Genomic DNA, 16,529 nt, shown 5'->3' on the forward strand with positions numbered 1-16,529 from the left:
TGAGAATACCCTACTAAACTGCTCGTAAAATTAGAAGAGTGAGGCATCTAGTGATATTATAACAAGTGATGATAATAAAGTCTAGCTAGGATCAGACTTACCGTTTGGAGGAGCCTGTCTCTTTTTACGTGACCACAGAAAGGGGAGTGAATATTATGGTCACACATCTCAGTTAAATACCTTAGCTGAACTGTCGCATTTTTACTGAAAAGAACATAACGTCCATCCTTCCAGTTCTTCTGCCAGAGAAAAGAATTGATTGATTCTTTGTTCAGTACTTCTTTATTTGGTATATAGGTGAACACTACAGAGGAGAGAAATGTTCATTTGTGCTCGTTACAGCTCCTTAAGAAATGGAAATACATAGCCTTAGGGTAAACGGGAAGACTTAAGGTAATAAAACAATGATACAGCTGTTCTGCTTTCATCTCAGGATTCAGGTTTAATCTTGTCCTTTTTTGCCAGCTTTTCTCCTCCTGAAAAAAATGCCAGATTTTCTTGGCATCTCCTTTGTAGCACTTGCCAATGGAAATCTCACATTTATCTCCATTACTAGCTCACTGTCTCTTGGGCTTTTTGTGTTTATTTTGGGCTTTCCCCCTCTCCCCCCCCATGTTTTCTGATGCTCCTTTTGTTTTTTCTACTCTTCAGTGATTCTTTGCCTATGATTGTTTTAAGGCATACAGGTGCCTGGTGAAGTAAGTACTCATAGTCAGTTCTGAAATGCTGCTCAGCTGAACTTTGGTACCATAATCTTGAATATACTATTGATGGGTGGACCCTTTGATGCGAAGTATTATACAACTTTGGATGGAGATTATTTTTTTTTCTCTGAAAGGGAAGACGACTATATCAAGGAAGAATGAAAGATTATCGAATACAATATGCAGTGTTTCCTTACTTCATATGTATTACATACATATGTGTGTATCTGTGTTTCTAAATTCAAGCAGATTGTAAGATATTTTAGTGATTGCATGGAATTTAGATGTATGTTTGAGTAATCTCAGAAATTACTTTTCCCAAGAAAAAAATCCTGTTACAGTATTTTCTTTGACATATATCTAGAAATTGTAATGGTGTACAGCATCGACTAATAATCAGAAATGTTTGCATTTGAAAATAAACATCACACTTTGTTTAGTGCAAAACCATATATATGTGCATAGAGAACTTCAGGAAAAGCTTTAGAGATGGTGTTATAACTTTTGCACGTATGCAGAAAAATAAGTAAAAATGCAATGGTTAAATTACTTCAATGTGTTCTGTAGTGATCATCTACAGTGCTTTTCCTTTTCACTCTAACTCTGGCATTTTTGTTTCATTAAATACATTCTTGGAGTTATATTACAAGCTGTATAAACTTTCATTGTGTATTATATATCCGTTCAAATGTATTTACATGGTTTTTATACTTCCCTTTTTTTATACCTTCTCTTTTAATGGCAGTAATTCTGTACACTTAAACTTGCTTGCAGTGAAATGCTTATTTTAAAAGCCAAGTAAATGGAAAGCCCTGAATTATTTTGAGCTGTTTGCAGGCTGTTTTCTGGTGAACTTCTGCCAGCTTTTTGTGTCACTGTACTTGTTAGTACAGCGGAAGTTCTCTCTACCTGCTACGGTATAAGGTAATGGCAGAAGCGAATCTTGTGTGAAGTCCTGGTTAGCATGTATCTCCTTCAGAGGATGAGTGAGTACTAAAATTTAGGCTGCAGTCTCCCTTCACGTTGCTCAGCCAGAGAAGTAGCCAACACCGCAGAGCCAGGCGCCTACTATCTCCATCCAGATGGCCCCCATTCCCAGTCCTACTTTCACAGAGGTCAGTGCTCTGGCCCTTATCTCCAGAGAACCTAAAGCCATTGCTGCAGTTTGTTGGTCGTGTCTCTTGCCGTAGGATTTTTGTAAACTCTTTAGTATTCCATAATGAAAAAAGTCCTGTGAACACAGGAACTGACTACCAAAGTCAAACTGCTAATGCTTTGAGAAGACAGAAACCAGTACTGTGTGGCCTCTTGTCCAGCTTGACTAAAGATAGCTTTTACGAAGGGAGCAGGAGGGGGACTTAACCCTTGCTTGTGGTGATTTCAAACTCAGCATTCCAGTGAAACCTTAAGAAACTTGGTTTTGCTAATGAGATGTGCAGGTAGCTTGTAACCTTACTACAGATTTCTTGGACTTTATTCTTGATTTAAGTAAGTTAATTTTGTTGAGTTTCTGTCCTTCTTTCTCCTTGCTGTTCCTCAGTGTATAAGAAAATGACCCACTTTCTCATGGTTCATTTTGCATCTCTTTTAGTTGTCCTTTGGAAAGAATTGAAATGGAGCTGAGCTGTGCATAAAACCCTGTATCTTTAGGACCTGTATAAAACATAGTACATTGAGTTGGGGTTTTTGTTTTGGTTTGGTTGTGTTTTGGTTTGGGTTTTTCTGGTTTTGGGGGGGGGGGGGGGTTAAGTACTTTTTCATAAAGTAAACAGCCATCCAGGAGTCTTTATACAAAAAAATAAAACCTTACTTTCCAGGAAAGCAATTTTGATCTCCTGTATCCCCACAGGTTGATACATATGCAATAATTTTTCATGTGCTTCATGAGTAGTGTGTTATACAGCTATAAGAGTAATGGTAATATAGTGTAAAAGCACTTGGATAGTTTGTACAGATAGGAACAGCAACAATCATGTAAGTATATAATTATTACAGAAGCACACAGGTCTTTTTAAATTTATGATGCCTACTTAGCCAGCCTGCATTGTGTAATCAGCTGTAAAAATTTTTGTGTTCTCAAGGTGAAAAAGAAAAGGCCAAATAAAGCTATAGTCTTTGACTCCAGCAAAACATTTGTATTTGCAATGATTTTTTTTTTTCACCAGACTTGCATTTGTTAATTAATTAAAGTTAAGGAAACTGTTGCTGCTTAAACAAATTGAAAAATTGTTCTCAGACCTATGTTCCTTACATCTAAATCCAGCATCCTCACTTTATGCAATTGGCTTAATAATGTAGGGGACAGTCTTGTAACTGGAGCCTACAAGCAGGCTCCCTTTTGTTCTATACAAGTAAAATGAAGAAACAGTTTTTACATTTTCTTGTTTAAACAAAAGTCTGTGTGGGACATGTCATCGGGCTCTGAATATAAAAATATAACATTCCTTTAGTGTCAGAAAACTTTCTGTGGTGTAGTAGCTATCTTGGGAAAAATCAGATATGACTTGGCTGCCCTAAGTATCAGTAGAAGCAATTTCTGCAGTTTAAGCATAGGAAGCCTGAATACCCATTTGACAACAAGCATAAGTCAGATGAGAGAGACCAGAAGCAAAGTCTTTGTGAGGGGAAAAAAAAGTTATATCACTAATTAGTTTCCAGCTTTTGAAAAGGTTCAGATTAAAGCATAGCAGAAATCCAGTGCAGAGGATATACTATATCAAGTAATGTGATTTTGTAACCTTGTCACTACTCCAAAGAGCAGTGTGATTGACTTCAAGCTGAGTATCTTACTCAATTTGTGCTAAAGGTTTGACAAAGTTCTGAGTATCTCACTATTGGAATGATGTGGAGATACTCCAATTCCAGAAACAGGAAGCAGTATGTTTTCCACTCTAAACTGGAAAGAATAATGTCAAATTACAAACATAAAGGGAAGCAACAATTTTGAACCCCATGACAAACTACTTCTAGGCGGAACCAGACTAGGAGGACAGAAGGGAGAGTTTTGAGGGGGTTTTTGTGTGTGTGCACTTGTTAAAGTTTAAGTTTCTGATCTATAGTCTGATAATGTAATTGCATCTCTTCAGGAAAAATTTATCAAGTAGATTTTAGTGATGAACTGTAGCAATGTTAGCGGCATTGCACAAATACTGACAGCATAATAAGAGGAACTTTTATTGACTGGCTGAGAAGGCACCCTCAGAACTGTAATGGCAGGAGGATGAGAAGATGACCAGAACAGTTCTGCTCAGTCTTTTTTTATTTTGCTGTCCCAATCATGTGTAAGCCTTTGTCATATGTGTTATTAATTACTACTAAAAGGCCAGGAAGAGCAAGACAAAGTCTGAAAGGATTGAAGGAAAGGTGAAATACACTTATGCTGTGCTGTCCAGCTCCATCAGGGTTAAACCATCACTCAGTTACAGCTCTGTTTCCATTTTTCAGGTTGGAAGTGGTCAGTTTAAAATTAAGACAGAGGAAAGGTGTTTTTCTTTGAAGCTTTGTCCTCCCTAAGTCCAAAAAGTCTTCAAAACTAACTGCTTAGTCAACAGCATGTGTACTGACAGTATCCAGTACAGCTCGAGATGCTTACAGTGAATCATAGTCTGTCCCCAAGCTATATTCAGTGACACAGTAGTACAATAGCCTCTTATGACAGAGCTGTCAAATGACTTGTGTCACAATTTCTTTGCCCAAATCTGTTGTCTAGATTGTGGAAGATGTACAAAGGAAACATCATTAAGCCCCAGAGAGGGACTTATTAGACCTGGATTTATTCCTCCTCTCCTCACAGATTTCTTACCTGCTGCTGGGTATTTCATTTAGGGAGAACATCCTGCATAAAAGTCAGCATATAGGTTAAAGTTAGATGCTTGTGTCAGGATAAGTTCTCCTTGGGAGAACCCTTTTATTCCTTCCCTGAAGCAATGGCATTTTATGCAAACGAGGGGATTTACCTTCCTCCCAATGGGATTAATAGTAGTATACATCAGCCAGTTCACGAAAGCACGTGAGAGATTCAGTTAGTAATGAACATCTAAGTACATGTATAGATATATCAAAGAAGGGAAAGAAAAATTATGCATAACCATAGCATATTATATGTAGTCTGTGACTTATAGCTATTGATACCTAAAGTTCTATGAAGTGGAAAAGAAAAATTAAACTTTCAGTTTATAGAGGTGTCAGGCAATGCACCAAGTAAAGAAAAAAAGCAATAACATCACCACTAATCTGGATTGGGGGTGCAGCGTGTGATGGAAAAAACTGTGTTCTGCAAGCAGATGACAGATTTTAAAATTTGTATGAAATGTAATGTCAAGTGTAGACAGAGGAACACATTTCCCTTTATCATAGCAGGGTTATTTCACAGATCATGTCATATAACTGAAGAACAGTAAGAAAGTCTTTCTTATTTTCAAGCGAAGATACTACGCTTCAGTGAGATGCAAAGCAACTCCTATTTTTCAACAAATTAAATGGGAACTAAAAAGAACTTGACACTTTACTAAGCTGAACAGACAAGTCATTGTGCTCACACTGCCATTTTAAGTGCTTTGCTTTGCCTTTGGGAAGCAGCACAAGAAATCCTGGAAATGATAAAGACAGTGTGATCCATGTTATCCCAGTAACATTTTGCTGTGCCTAAAACTAGATGATCTAATAGTATAAAGCAGATGATGTACAGTGGGATCAATCCCTAGGAAAATAGAGTATGCGTAGTACATGATCTCTTGTTGAGAACATATGACAAAATTATTTCAGTCACTTCCCAAACATTTATTTGTGTAGCAGATGGTATCAGTTGGTGGGGTTTTTTTTCCAATTTATTATGAATAATCACATGTTTATGTCATATATCATGTTTCATTCTTCGAAAAAACTGTAGCTGCACGGTAGAGAAGCCAGGATGGAGGCCTTAGGAGATGAGGAGACATTTGCTGAGAGAGAATAACTTTCTAGAACGTAAAGGACAAACAGGTTGCAGAGGAATGATGGTGGCCAAGGAATAAGCCCTATGTATAGCAGAGACCAGATGTCCACTGAGAACAGCAGGAACCCAGGCTTCAGAGGGCCTTTCCTAGAGACCCAAAATGCAGACTTTTCTGCAACTCTGCAAGTCGCTGATGTGCTGGACTGAGAGCAAGCCTAAGCAAAGAGGATTGATTTACCGGGGTGCAGTAGGCAAGGTGGAGATATGGTTATGTATCGTTTTGTTGTGATTTTCCTCATTTTGAGTTTTCTCCCCAAAAAATCACCTGTTCTAGTGTCTGTTCTAATAAAACCTAGCTTTACTACTTAAAAGCCGTTTTGGAGTGTTCACTGTGGAAAAAAAAGTTTGAGCAGTCTGACCTCACAGCTCTGGCCAGGGCAGAGCCCCATTGCAGCACAGCATGCCGTCAAGAACAAACCTACATCACTGGGAAGACTGTGGCACCAGATTCCCATCTATTACAAATTGGCAGATTACCAGCTTACACAACTGTTCAGGGTCTTCCCTATGGTGTTTCTCATTTTTACAGCATACCTGTCTGCATATTTATACGTACGATTAGCTTCACGTAGAGCACTTGGTCATTAAGAAATTACTTACATTAATGTTTTCAACTATTCTTTAAAAAGTAATTAATTTAGAATGTGATTAATAAAAATAAGCTGAACCCAGGCCCTAAAACGTCCCTGTTTTTACAAAGCAGCTTAGAAACTATGTAATTAAATTTAATTCAAATCAGAGTTAAAATCCAAAGATAAAGGAAATAGTTTAAAATAAAACACTTGGAAGGTTTGCATTCTTTCAGACTTTCCTTTTCCAAAGTGTTTTGAAATAGGATTTACTGAAAGAACCACGTAATAAATTGTAGTTGTGGCAACTCTTTCATATGTGGGGTTAAATGTGATTGGTTATTGGATGCTGCATAAAAAGTTAAGAAATGTTGTGAAATATTAAAAAAAATGAATTAAGGTATCATATTTAAATATTTGATAACTGAAATTGATAAATTGGGGCTGGGTTTTGTTGCCGAGTATCTTCATTTTGCGATGTCAATGTCTGTGTACTTTTAGATAGCTCTTTTGTACGAAAGATTGTACTTTTAGTTTAGATCTGCTCTTTGATACTGTTTTATCACAGAGGAAAACTAGATAGCAGTTTTCCATTAGGTTGCTTATCATTTAATAGTCTGTGGTCCTGTAGTCTAAATAACTTCTTACACTTTACACTATTTTAGCTGGTATATTTGGAAAGAACATTTTAAATGCTGAACAGGATTTTAAGATTGCAGCTTTTCTTATCGTTTCTGTTGTTATTCTGAGCAAAGGGAGAGCTTTGGATTCTTTAAACTAAGCATTGGTTGAAAACAAGCTCTGGGGAAAAAAAGACTTTAAAGAAAAGTCTGAATGTGTATTGTGTCCTGCAAAGTTAAAAGAAAGAACGAACTTTTTAAGCGTAAAAGTGACATCAAATGTTTAAAATGTTTCCAATTTTTTAATATAAATGTTACAAATCTCCTCCTCCAATTCATGGTGATGCTTTCTGTTCAAATACAAAGTTTTAATCTTATTAGCCAAAAACTAAGAAGATTTCTGTATTTAGTAGCAATTAGTCTTTGTGACTGCTAAACTGTAGAAACTCCATAGGCAGCTTTAGGATCCTTGAGCATTTCCGATTTAGTAGCCTTCAGAACAGTTGCTGATTGTCATTGAATCTCTGTTCTTCCTTCACATCTGTGAATGTGCTCGGCTCCATGATTTTATTTTATTTTCCTCACTGAGTCAACATAATTCTCAGTGTTTTTGGGAAGCACCACTGAGCCCATTTAGGAAGTGCTGCATGATGCCTCTATACAATGGTGACTGATTCAGATTGTTTGCACATCACCCCAAAAAAGCCAAAATGAATGAAGACAGTGAGCTTGAAATTAAAAAAAAATTATGAGAAAGATCAATAAAAGGTCAAAATATTTGCTTTCATTTAAAAATTAAGTCATTGAACGGTACAGAATTTGTATCAGAAAAGTTATTTAAGAAAACTTGGGGGCTTCATGAAGCGTAGCTTTTTGCATAAAGTGACAGGAGGCCCAAAACATTATTGTCAAAATTAATTTATTCATTGGAATAGTTTCAAATATCTCCTGGATGCCTTATATCAGTGTGTGTGTGGATTGAGTGTACGTATCAAAAAGCAAAGCAAGCTTAGAGTCTGTTTCATCATGTATCCAGCTGGGATTGTGAAAACTAATTGCTGTATGCTGAAAGATCAGAGAAGCAGCAGAGAGAGTAGTAATGGGATCTTCAGTTTCTCCCTGTTCAGATGACATGACTGTTGCATCAGGATGTTGTGAAAAGTCTCAGGTTTTAAACACAGTCAATAACCAAGGCATTGGTTGGTGGGGCTGTGACAGGAAACGGGACTTTTGACTTTGTCCTGGGTGGAGGTGGAGTTTGGTTCACAAGAGGCACGTTGCAACAGCAACCATTAGGTTCAACATCCTACTGAAACAACAACAAAAAAAACCTCAACAAAAAAATCCACAACAGTTGTGATCCACTTCAAGAAGGGACACTACGCAAAAATTAAGATACTTACTAAAAAGAACCTAAAAAAGGTCAGCTAAGAGAAGGAAGTTGTACCAGGTGGTATGGAAGCTACTTAAGGACGCCATATGTGGTATTCAAGGCCAGCACCCACCACCTGTCATGAAAGGCTTGAGAAAAAGCAAAAGGAAGACAGCAGAGCTAGACAACAGAGTAAAGGAATTTGTTAGAAAGAAGTAGGTATCCTTTAAAAAGCTGAGTTCACATCCAAATGATGTTTTAAACAGATTTAAATGTAAAAACATGGTAAGACAGGCTAAAGAATATTTGAGCAAATGGTACAAAGAATTAAAACCAGTAATAGGTCTTACTTCTGATGCATCAGGAGCAATGCACCTGCTAGTCTTTTGAGCCAATGATCATGGTGTGGAAGGAATACTTAGAGAGACCTGTTTCAGAGAAGTTAAATAAATTCTTTGCATTAATGTTTTCTGTGAAAAAAAACTATGGAGAATCCCATGCTGGTGTTGGCAATTGCTGATGGCAATTATTAGGGTAAAAAGTACAAAAGAAGGAACATCATTGTAGCACTGTGTAAAACCAAAGTTCACCATATCTTGAATGCGGTGTATGGCTGCTGTTTGATACAGTTTATAGTATTAGGTAGATGTTTGTTGTGACTAGGTACGGTTCCTCTTTATGACAGGAGTTTGACATAGCTTATGAGTAATTCATCTGTATATACAGTCAGATAAACATTTAGGATTGAAGACTGTTGCACGTTGTGATATCTGCCTTTGCTTCTTATTGTCATTACTGTTAATTGGATTTGCTTTAAATCCAAGAGGTAGTACTCTGTTGCGGTAGGCAGCATATATGCGACATTTGCCAGTTTTATATGAATTCTTCATTTGTGAGTATACTGACATATTATGAATGAACAAACAAAAGACAGTCCCTATCCTAAACAGCTTCTAGTCTTTTGCAATTTTCTCCAACATCAAAAGTGTTGTAGATTACTAAAACCTTTGAAGTGGGGTTTTTTTCTGATTTCAAATGATGATTTGAAACAATTTCAAAAAAAAAAGAGTGTAAAAATATTAATGTCATCTTGTGCTCCTGAGATCTTTTCAGTATTGCTTTTATTCTAATAAACCATTACATTTTATTGCATTCATTAGCCACAACTTTTCACTCTTGGCCAAATTGTAGCTGCTGCTATCTTAATTGGCACTAAAAATAACATTATTTTTTTCCCTTGCAAGATCCTAAACAAAAATTAAATTCCTCTGCATTGACTGCTTGGTATACCATGCAAAATCCATCCAGTATATCAGGGAGAAGAAAAGAGTTCAAACTGGATGAAAAATCAGAAGAGGCATATGTCCTGTTTCATCTGAGCAAAGGAACAATTACCATGAACAACAACTGGAAAGCTTACTGTGGGACTTGATCCTTGAGCAGGAGAGCCAGCTGCTGTACTTGAATCATGATGAACACATTATAGAGGAGATTTCTAAAGCTCAGAGGATATTTTTTGACTGTCTTTTCCTCAGTCTGCTTTATCTCTTTTTCCTTTTTTTTTTTTTTAAATGTGCTGTTCTAAAGGTTTGTTCTGATAATATTTAGGGACCTGATTTTTAAAAACCCCTAGTATCATCAGCTTATTCTTAGATACTCAAAGCCAAACTTCAGTTTGGCATGCTGTGGAACTTTGTATACCTTAGACTGGCAGACACCTCAGTAAATAGCCTCCCATTTTTCATTGTCTTTATATGATGCTTTCCCTGAATGTCATCTGCCATTGTCTGAAGGAACTGAAGTAATACAGATAAACTTGAGGAAGCTCATCTTTTCAATCATGGAGTTGCCAGCTATGTGTTCATGCTGATGGTTAGTCTGGATGGGAGGAACAGTCAGCTGTTGCTGTTAGCCTATGTTAAGCTTTGTATTTAATCTTTTTGTGTCTCTAGCTGCCCTGGTGATAGATACAAAATAACTTGCTAATATAATAGAAGTTAATAAATAAAAGTCAGCTTATTCAGAGTCTTGATGTAAATCATTATTTTTATTATTTTCTATTTTTCCTTGAAGATGTAAACTGGATGTGCTGACTTTTCATTATCAAAATTCAATAAGCAGTATCTATAAACTGAGTCCTCTATTTCATTTTAAGTCTGTTTTTTGGCATATTTGTGCCTCTGTTCTGTTAAGGAGATATGCAGTTTGCATGGAGAAAACTTTTTAATGTTTCAGACCAGATGAGATAGGCTGTTAGAAGATGACTTTTTCTTTTGGTGCTGACTTTCCTTTTCAAGCTACTCATTCCCACTTCCATATCATTCTGTCAGGCTAGTGTGACTGTGCAGCTGCATGGTAAACTGCATCAGGAAAGTAATCTAGGCTAAAAATAATCCAGGGGAAAAAAAAAACAAACCAAAGAAAACAGTTATTTTTAACTTTGAACAGTTCCTGAGGAGGATGTTCTTATTAAGGCTGAAAGAAATGCTTATGAAATTATGACCGTGGCTGGAAAATGTATATGGGCATTCTGTCTGGAAGCCACTTTGCTCAGTCTGAGAGGGCACCAAGTCCTGACTAAACGGGTTAAAGACAATTGCTTCTGGATAATTGGATTATGTGATAAATTAAGCTACTTGTGGAGCAGAGATGGGTCTTAGGAGGGAGAGATGTGACAGGCCATTATGGAACAGAAAGAGAAGAATCATCAGCTCTTGTGGAATTAGGATAAGCTGTAGCTGCAGTTGTGGCTATAGTTAGTGTGGTCCAAAAGCTGATATTTCTATTGACATTGCTTAAGTATGTTTTCAACACCTTACTAAGATTGTTTGTGTAGCATATATTCCCTGCATTTGTTATAATTATGCTGCTTTGACATAACAAACCTCTTCAGTCAGTGGGAAAAATTATTGGAACCGAATTCATACCTATTGAAATTTTATCAGGCCTCGCTACTGGTTTGAAATGTAGAGAATCAGTCAAAAGGGTTTTTTTAATAAAACAGTGGATTTTGTTAATTAGTAAAAATCAGTCTGATGAGCAGACTCATGTTAAGAAGCATCTTCCCCCATACTGTTAATTTTTGTAGAAGAGACTAATTCTTCTCAGTTGTTGCAAGCATCTAGTCCAAACTCATTGTCTACATTTCCTTTGTGGTTAATGGAAGGGGAGACAGAGAGAGATGAAGACTGTCAGGGTGCATTTCCATCCCAGCTGGTTTAGGATGAGGTAAATTGCTTTCTGAAGATGCTGGCATCTCTTGATTTATCAGAGGGAGCATAGGTCTAAGCATGCACTAAGTATTTTCTTTTCAGACAGCTAAAGTTGTGGGAGGTGAATCCCACTGAACTTTTCATTTAAGATCATTGTGTGGGCTGTGACCTAAACATTATGGTTTATATTTCTTGTACAACTCTTATTTATATTTTAGCATAGCTGTTATAATCAGGCACCCTTGCTGGCTATATAAGCAACCAGCTCTTGACTCCCATTAAGCTCTTGGCTCCTGTGCATACCACACACATGTGAATTCAATAAACTAACTGTACCGTTTGTAAAACAAGCATTTACTTTCTTCTATTTGCTTGTGAAACTGCTCAGATTAATTAGATGTCACCATGTTCTTGCATGAGGAGGCAGAAACAGAGCCCATTTTATTACTCTTTCTTTCAAGTCAAATCATACAAATCTGTTTGGAGTTTCTTTCTCTGGTAACTTCTGTGAGAGTCTTCCTGTCTGCCAAAGTCTTACTGTGCTGGGATTATGCTAAGAAACATAGCATTACAAGCTTGAAGAGTACAACAGATTTGTATAATAGCTTTGGAATATTTTTCCTGTTATTTTCAATCCTCTTTCTTGTGTATGCAAACAAGGTGTTTGCTGTTTTGATCACTGATACCCACTGAGCAAATGTTTTCGTTAAGCTTTCCATATTGATGCACAGGTCTGGCTTTTGTTTTGTTTTTCCTGAGCTGATAACAGTTCACTCTAACCCTAGCAGTGAGTTGTTCAAATTAATCCCTTTTGTGTGCATTGCTTTGCATTTGTCAACATCTAATTTCATCTGTTCCTGATGTTGAATCACTAGTAGCTCCCACACATGGAGCAGTAGATACTAAAGAGATATTAAAATATGGGGCAAAGAATGACAAAAACTGCTAGAGGACTGCCAGTTTAACTCCTCAAGAGAACTAGGTAAAGTCTTGTGTTTGATTTGTTTTCTGTGTTGGAGGAAACAGCACAGTTCTGATTTCCTTTCAATCGGGTATTTGTCTTAATAACATACACATGGGAAGACTACATTCATTCTGCCTTTTGACAGCTTCACCATGGTCTCATCAGACCTGCTGTCCTGAGCTACCAAGGATAAGCAAACTTTTGGATTTGACTCAAGACATCAATTATCTTAAGCCCTGTTCTGCCTTCTGCACCATTTTTTTCAAGTGGCTTCAAACCAATTGAGCGTGCTTGGCTGCACAACATGCTGTAGTTTTGCTGAGATTTAGTGATTCTTGGATGCTTAAAGAGCACATTGGGCCACTTTGCTGAGAGCACAGATTAGAGTAGCTTTATTAGCAAACAGTGTGGTTCAGGTTAACAGAGGGCTGAGAAGTTTTATTGAACAATGTATCTATGTTTACAGTGAAATTCACCTATTATAACACAAATACTCCCATGAAAATCCAAATTAGCTCTTAAGATGAAACATTGATGTCTTGTTTATAGCATCTTTCACAATTCATATCTGCCTTCAGTTCTGATATTTTATTCCTACAGGACGACACAGACGTTGTTTTTCCCACATCCCATATGTCCAAATCATGTGTAAAGATATTTTGCTCAAATACCATGCGTGCGAAACATTCCACACTGTGGGTACAAGGTGACGTTTGGTGTGTCTTTAACATGCTGTGGTGTTCAATTACAATACAGCAAATTTATTTTTATGCAGCCTTCTTCATAGAAAGTATGGAAGATTGCTTTGCAGTGAGTCATCTGTCAGCTAAAGAACTAAAAGTCTTGTAGTGATATTTAAAGAGAGAAAGTGGCTCAGAGCTGACAGAGTTCAAGACAGAAAAAGAAACAGAAATGAAAGAGAGGGCCTCCAACCATGGAGAAAATAGAGGCAAAGACTGGTAGGGGGAGGAGTGTTGAGAAAGCCAAACAAGCTGAGAATGTCAGAGGCAGTTCAGGAGACTATGCAGATCATTCAGAAACAAGCACTGGGCTTCAGGTGTCTCTCCTGCATTACACCAGCGTTAGCCAAGCAAAGATTCTTTGACCCTAAGGGAATGGCGTAAAACCAGGTAAATAAGAGCACTGGGCTCAGTGCACTGTGAGGAATTTAGAAACATGCAGGTAGAGGTTGAGGGAAAGATAAATGGCTTAACTTTCTAGAGCAAGACATTAGAAGAACACTGGCATTCTGCACTCCATGATGTTTAAATGTGTGAGGATTTTGTTAGACTATGAAAGAGGCAATTTCAGTTAATTAGACAGGAATTATTATAGGCATGAATATGGACTTCAGCAGCAGTGCAGTCGAAGGGAAGATGGATTCTGGCAGTCTTCCCTTGCTAGTGCCAGGAGGGCTTACACTCAGAAGTGAGCATGTGGGAGAGGCAGCCAGTTCAGGGTCAGAGATGACTTTAGAACTCTGGCTTTGTGTACAGGGATAAGGTCTGAGTAAAGAAGCATGAAAGTTGTCTTGGAGAGCAAGATGGACTTCTTTCCCTTGATATTTGAGCCTTTGGAAGAATTAGCAAGTAAGGAAATTATAATGTAGCAAGGGAATGACAGAACCAAGACAGGCTGTTAAAGAGATCAGAGATTACTTGCCAAGGTCACTGATGCCTTGCATGCTTTCCCTATAAAGTTGATGTCCAAAGCTGAGCTAGCAGTAAGATATCCCGAAGGAGGAGGATGTTTAAGGAGGAGAAAGTAGAAGAATCCGAAACAGATGCCTGGTGTTTTTAAGGCACAGCACTATCATGGAAGGATATCATTGATATAAGCACTGTCATCTTTTATTGTGAATTATATGCATTCTTCTTGTGTTCTTGGTCAAGTCTACCAACTGGTGGTGTGGGGCTCTTGGGGGAGCTCTCTCATGCCATGTCGCCCAGCCTGCCCATACTGGTTTTTGCCCTGGCGATTCTTTTGACCTCAGTCTCTGTATAGAACCATATTATCTGCCTTAAGAAAGTAAATGTGATATAAAATATGTAGCACAAAGTAGAGTACAGTCTTTATTGAAAGCAGAAGGGAAAAGAACTTGTCTTCTTACTCAATGCATTCAGAAAAGTTGGCTTTGATATTGTAGTACTGAAAGGCATTCTAAGCATAAAAGTAAGGTTAGAGCCACTCAGACATCCCAGAATTTGAAGGGAGTAATATTTCATTGTATGCAGTTCCAAAATGCTTATTACAGATCTTCTTATTTACAACTATCATGTCTCTCTTGAATCTGCAGAGGAGGAATACCAAGGACAAACCAAGAGAAAGCGCATTCGAAAGAAGAAACAAAAGAGCAGTTTGCAAAACTCTAATAATTTACATGGAGAACAAACAGAATCTGGAATGCAAGAGACTCTTGTTCAAGATAATTTACAGCTGCAGCAGATAGACAGTCCCAAAATAAGCAAAAACAAAAAGAGGAAAATGAAAAAGAAGCGACAGAAAGAAAAAATGAGAGCAGCTGGCTTGGTAACAAAAACTACCGGTGTGGATTTTACATATCAGCCTGACAAAAACAACAGAGAAGAAGCAGCAGGCTTAAAAGACATAGATGAAAAGGCAGATAGCATTCTGGACTTCCTGCAGGCAACACAACAAATTTATTTTGCTGACAGTATGTTCCACTCTTTCTCCTTTCTTTTCATGAGTATTACCACATAGGGGAAAATAGATGTGCACTTATTATTGCTGTAGAATGGGCCAAATCTACTAGAGAAGTGTCACTTTTGAACTCAGTAAGACATGCAAATATTTAGTATTTGTCCCATTTTCTGGTGCGTACATGAATGTGTAAGAATCCACATCAATATAAAAAACTGTGATCCTAATCTCTTTGTTTCTCTGTCTTTGAAAATGTACATAATATTCCTTCCTCTTTTTTAAAACATTCCAGTGCAGTTGGGGTAAATGTAGTGGTTAAATGGACCAACTACTTCTTTCCTCTGCAAGCAAACATCCAGAAGGATTACTTGCTTTCAGAGAGCTCCAAATGAGGGGAATAATTGCTATCCTAAACTACTTTCACACTTACTATCTCTGAACCAACCTATTTTTCAGAAAGTTCTCCTTCCCAGGAGGGGATGTGTTTGTAATATATAAGGAAATCTAGACAGACAACATCCAAGAGGAAAGGGGAAGATACTGTTGGCACTGGGAAAGTGTACTGGCATAAAGCACTTGTGAACAAGATGAATGTGAACTGATGCTCAATGCACATTCCATAGCACTTTAAAAAGGATTGCATGGATGTTATCTTTAATGGCCTATTGAATGGTCATCTGGCCACTAAAATCAGAGAAATTCCTACTGTATGTTTCTTCCGTTGCCTTCCTAAAAAGCTGTTTGTATGGTGCTTATGTCATAAATGCCTTTCAGAGATAATGAAGTTTTAATGGTAAGTACTATAGTACTTATCTGTACATACACCAGATTATGTTGGTATCATCTAGAATTAAATATGTTTTCTTAAGGGCAAGCTGGTGTGTTCTTTAGTTGCTCAGCTCAGAACATAGCTTTAAAATGATAACTGTCTTGTTAAACTGGAAAAAAGCAGTGAAAAATTTTTTCAAAGTGCATGGCCTTGACTGTCTTTGTGGAGCTGAATGAAGAATATTAAACAGCTTACCTACCTGTATGAATCCATCTTAAGTCAGAGCTGTCAGCTCCTAGTCCCATAAAATTCATCTTTAGACTACAGAATTACTTTAAAAACCCTGTTAAGATGACATCAGGGATTTCATGTTAATTTTTTTCTCAAGATTTATACATAGAATTTTCCTTGCTTACTGTTAAGATTTTTCTGCTGTGTCAGGTCTTCATACTAAGCCTAGCATTGGAAATCCATCCTACTTTCTGGCTAATGTATTTCCATCACCAAAAATAAGAATTTTACTACTTCATTTTATGGCTAAGTAAATGTACGCTAAACTACATGCATTTGCTGTAGGGGAACTCCAGAGTAACTGAGCAAGATTGCAGACTCAGTTAACAGTTCTGCCGTTAATACATGACCCAGAACAGAAACCTGGTCAATTG

At 37.4% G+C, this 16,529-nt stretch overlaps 1 protein-coding gene across 1 annotated transcript in view; it reads left to right on the forward strand.

The window, feature by feature from the left end:
* The window catches only part of ERICH1 (glutamate rich 1), a 104,758-nt gene that overhangs the window by 54,929 nt on the left and 33,300 nt on the right, over nt 1–16,529 (forward strand). Inside the window, exon 5 of the mRNA XM_050893973.1 lies at nt 14,731–15,108. Within this exon, the coding sequence (XP_050749930.1) occupies nt 14,731–15,108 (378 nt within the window). The remainder of the gene's footprint in view (nt 1–14,730; nt 15,109–16,529) is intronic.

Source organism: Gymnogyps californianus, chromosome 3 (genome assembly GCF_018139145.2).
Source record: "Gymnogyps californianus isolate 813 chromosome 3, ASM1813914v2, whole genome shotgun sequence".
Taxonomy (NCBI): domain Eukaryota; kingdom Metazoa; phylum Chordata; class Aves; order Accipitriformes; family Cathartidae; genus Gymnogyps; species Gymnogyps californianus.